General features: G+C 37.8%; 1 protein-coding gene across 1 annotated transcript in view; it reads left to right on the forward strand.

The window, feature by feature from the left end:
- The window catches only part of LOC144955830 (uncharacterized), a 138913-nt gene that overhangs the window by 30345 nt on the left and 103568 nt on the right, over positions 1–5000 (forward strand). The window contains exons 20-24 of the mRNA XM_078886027.1: positions 1–63; positions 797–1002; positions 2029–2140; positions 3998–4094; positions 4829–4988. The exon at positions 1–63 is cut by the window's left edge and continues 9 nt beyond it. Of these exons, the coding sequence (XP_078742153.1) occupies positions 1–63; positions 797–1002; positions 2029–2140; positions 3998–4094; positions 4829–4988 (638 nt within the window). The remainder of the gene's footprint in view (positions 64–796; positions 1003–2028; positions 2141–3997; positions 4095–4828; positions 4989–5000) is intronic.

The raw sequence follows: 5000 nt of genomic DNA on the forward strand, positions 1-5000 counted from the left end.
GAGGTCAAGAAAGGGGAATCGGCACAGAGAAGGACTGGGAATACATTGACGTGTCATTTTAAGGTTAGATGTACATCATCATCATGATGGTGATGATGATGATGATGATGATGATGATGATGATGATGATGATGATGATGACGATCATCATCATCATCATCATCTTCATCATCATCATAACGAATGTGACGATTTTCCGATGGCTGGAAAGTTAAAGATAGGGTTAAGATCCATTTATAAACAAACCTAAGTCATCTGATGTCCACAAATCGTTCATTCATATTACAAAACAAAAATATTAAGCAAACAATACCTATTCACATGAACTTATTCCACAGGCAGATCAAAAACAAACATTTATATAATTCTATAATTAACCCTCTCCGTACCAACTATAGGAAAATCGTCACATTCGTTACGATACAACCAACATTATTTTTATTCAAATTTCTCTTGTACATCATAACATTTAAAGAAAATGAACAGTGAGTTGTAGAGCATGTTTTGCTACAGAAATTATTTATCGCAAGAATTTACTGCTATTATGTTTGAGTGGAAAAAATATATATATATTTTTGTGTTAGTTGGGTGTGAAGTTTTGGGGAAATCCTGAAAATGGCTGGTAAGGAAAGGGTTAACCTTAGCCAAGTTGTGAATTATCAGGCAAACCTATAAATAGCACTTGGCAAGAATGATAACTCACATCCTGGTAAACTAGGATGTGTAACTCTTCAGACATGACATCAGATGACTACAATTTTTTCCCCATGTTTATTATTTTCGATTTTGCACACAGAACTCTTTACAAGAACTCATGACTCGCATCGAGGCGTCGACCTGCCATTTCGTGAGGTGTGTTAAACCGAACAAAGAACGACAACCCTTGAAGACCTCCAACGACTACATTCAGGGACAACTTTACTACACAGGAGTCCTGGAGACAGTCAAAATCAGGAAACATGGATTCTCTCTCAGAGCAACTTTCCCGCATTTCTTGAAGCTGTGAGTCCTAGAGAGGATTTTATTAGTGTTCTATAGGGAATGAGATTAGCGGAAGAGTAGCGTCCCTTGATTGGACGTCACCGGTGGAAAAGTTATTAGAGAGAGAGACCGTCATGTTGGTTGTACGCATGCGTCTCTCGTCCTCGCTTCCGGCGAAAGCGGCTTGTGACACTTCACCGAAAGCGAGGACGAGAGAGACGCATGCGCAAAACCAATTGACGTTCTCTCTGTAAGGTGACGTCCAATCAAGGGACGCTTCTCTTCCGCTAATCTCATTCCCTATTGTAAATGGTGCTGCTTTAAGCTCGAAGAAATAAATCAATAACAATGTGAAATTGAATGTAAGCTTCAATCTAATATCCGAAAAACAGATAAAACGGACGTTTCGGGTTTTCCCTTTATTTACACAACAGGATGAATGAAACACTACAGACGTCAGTAGTGTTTCATTCATCCTGTTTTGTTGATAAAGGGGAAACACGAAACGTCCATTTTATCTGTTTTTCGGATATTAAATTGAAGCTTATATTCAATTTCACATTGTCATATATTAATATTCTATTGTGAGGCTTTGTGATCTAGTGGTGTGACATTTAAAAATTTGGTCAGAAAATTCGTCTTTCAAATATCGATCAATTTAGATTTAAATGACCCTCACCTTGGCAAAAAGTCTCAAACGTGAGACTTACGTTGTTAGTTATACTTATCTCAATAGGCTTCAACAGTCGTGACGCCACTTCCCTCGTAATGACGCATATTCAACAATGGCGAACGCCCTTATGAAATACTTCTCCGACGAGCAAAAAAGTGTATCCAGAGGAGAAAAACTTTATTAATTTGATCATTTTTTTGGACTTTTATACATTCTGATCAGATGACATGTGAAACGTTCTAGCCAGCATGAATAATAAAATGTACCGATTTTATTTGTTTAGAACCAAGCTACTTGTTGCTGGGCAGACGTGACATCAGACTATTGAATCCTATTGAATCACTGGAAAAAATTCTTTTTTTTTTTCTCCATAGCTATCCGACCTTGACCTTCATGTCGTCATCCGATGCTAGATTTGTGGACGTGGTGGATCACGTGACAGTTTGCAACCAGTTATTACAGACTTACGGCATTTCAGATTTCATGGTAAAAAAAAAAAGAATTAAAAATTCGAGCTTTTATATAGCGCAATATCCACTAAATGTGCTCAAAGCGCTTTACAATGGGTCCCTGGCCAACAGTAACATTTAACATTTAGGACGGGATATAACGCCTGTTAGGCGATGTTGCAATTTTTTATCGGACAGAGACAACGCTGTTAACGGCCAGGTACTCATTTTACACCTGAGAATGAGAGTAAAGAGCCTTTTCCAAGGAGGCAACTATGCGCCGAGCGAGGCCCGAACCCAGGACCTTCCGCTCCGAAAGCGAGTGTCATACTGCTAACCACATAGCCGCATGATAGGTTAACAGCTTGGAACTTTTCAACTTTTTACTACTTTTGGTTTAGGGTTAATAATCATTCCCTAGTGAAAAATCCCTGCGCAGGCGCTAGTGTAAGAGATAAAATCGAAAAAAATGTGTAATGAAAAATTACCAAACTAGAATAAAATCAGCCTGCCTGGGCTAAGAATCGAACCTCAGAGCTCTTCGTCGTCACCTGTCATTGGCCTAAATCGATGTTGTTGTGCTTTGATTGTCTTTTAAGGGTTTTACGGCGCTTCATACACATTTTGGTCATATCAGCGCCAGTAAAAAGGAAGGGAATGGGTTAGTTAAATGTTCTAGAATTACGATTAAAGCACCCAAGAAAAGGGAAGACAAAGGGGAATTGGTTCAAATAGGAAACAGATGTAGATTCCAAGAGCACACTATCAAAGTACTCCGTTTGAGATCATCTTAATGTCTCATCCTGACAAAATCACAGGTCCCTGCTAAGATGAATACACTCAAATGTTTACAGATCATATAGTATATAAAACAAAACATAATACAGTGCATAACAGAGAGATGATTTAAAAGAAAAAAATATATAATCTCCTGAGATCGATCTGATAGTATGCGCTTGGCTAAGAAGCTCATAACATTGCCATCCGGACGGACCAACACACAAAACTGTGTGTATCCATGAACGTTTATAGTCTGGTTGATACAGTTCAGTGCGAATTACTCATAAACGCGGATGGCAAAAAAACAATAACAAAGGCCTGAGTGACGTCATCTTCGAACTATCTATAGCCTAACACCAGAACAATCTAGGACTTATAGTTTGACGTCATTTTGAAGGTTTGTTAGCGTCTAGTCAGTTGTCATTTGTAGAGCTCAAGGAAACAAGTCATTTCTTTGGTTGAACTATTGAATACAACTCACGATTTGTTTTCTTTTGTCACCAAAGACTGGCCTTTTGACGTCATTTTTGGTCAGTTTCAGGCAATAGATAGTATGCAGATGACGTCCACTCAGGCCTTTGTTATTGTTTTTGCCATCCGCGTTTGTGAGTTGTTCTCACTAAACTGTATTACCCAGACTATAAAAGTTCATGGTTACACAGAGTTTGTGTGTTGGTCCGTTACACTTCCGGATGGCAATGTTGTGAACTCCTTGGCCAAGCGCATTCTATCTATAACTTAACGATGGCTACGTACAAATCCAGTTTTAAAATGGGAGATTCCCATCTGGACGGGGCTCTCTGGTATTTTTTGATGATGAAGAGGCAAGATGGCCAACCAAATTTATGCGATACCTGCTGGTTGCTTTCACACATTTTAACTGTGAATTCTCTCCATGGTAGGGTCTAGTTAGAATAAGACAGAACTGCGTCTGAAAAGGGTTAATTGTTACATTATTATTATCATTATTATTATTGTTATTATTATTATATTATTATTATTATTATTATTATTTATTATTATTATTATTATTATTATTATTATTATTATTGTTATTATAATTCTTATTATTATTATCATTATTATTATTATTATTATTATCATTATCTCCTAGGTTGGCCGCACCAAGCTGTTCATGAAACAACACGAAGTTAACAAGCTGGATGAATTGGAGAGGCAAACGCTGAATAACATTGTCTTGTCACAGAAAGGTGAGATTGCTATATTGATGATGATGATGATGATGATGATGATGATGATGATGATGATGATGATGATGATGATGATGATGATGATGATGATGATGATGTTGATAACGATGGTTGTAATGATGATGCTTATGATGACACGGTTGATGATGATGGCGAGTAAGATTGTGATGATGACATTCAAAGGGAAATAACTTCATGATTTCAAACAGCAAATAGAATTAATTGATTACCTCCTTTGAATATTACCACATTCTCGGCCAAGTCATCACCATCATCATCATCATCATCATCATCACCATCATCATCATCATCATCATCATCATCATCATCATCACCACCATCATCATCATCATCATCATCATCATCATCATCATCATCATCATCACCACCACCATCATCATCATCATCATCATCATCATCATCATCATCATCATCATCATCATCATCATCATCAGCACCATATCATCATCATCATCATCATCATCATCATCATCATCATCATCATCATCATCATCATCAGCACCATATCATCATCATCATCATCATCATCATCACCATAATCATCATTATCATTAAATAAACTAAAATGACTTTAAAAAGACATTACAATGCCTCAACCACTCGGCCACCTCGAGCTTCAATTCCTCCCTCCCAACTCCCCCCCCCCCCCCCCCACCCCCAAATTGCTCTAAAAATCAATGATAAAGTCACAATAAATGTGTTTATTTTCACAGTTGTGAGGCAATTCCTAGCCAAGGCTAAAGTGAGCAGACTGAGACTGGAAAAGAAACTCCGCGAAGAGGAGCTTGAGGCCATGGCAAAATTGAATAAAGAAAAACAGGAAAAACTGATGAAAGAGCAGGCGAAACTGAAACATGAACAGGACATCATTAGGTAAGGAGTCTC

Source organism: Berghia stephanieae, chromosome 10 (assembly GCF_034508935.2).
Source record: "Berghia stephanieae isolate SIO BIC M18660-M18661 chromosome 10, UCSD_Bste_1.3, whole genome shotgun sequence".
In the NCBI taxonomy this organism is placed as follows: domain Eukaryota; kingdom Metazoa; phylum Mollusca; class Gastropoda; order Nudibranchia; family Aeolidiidae; genus Berghia; species Berghia stephanieae.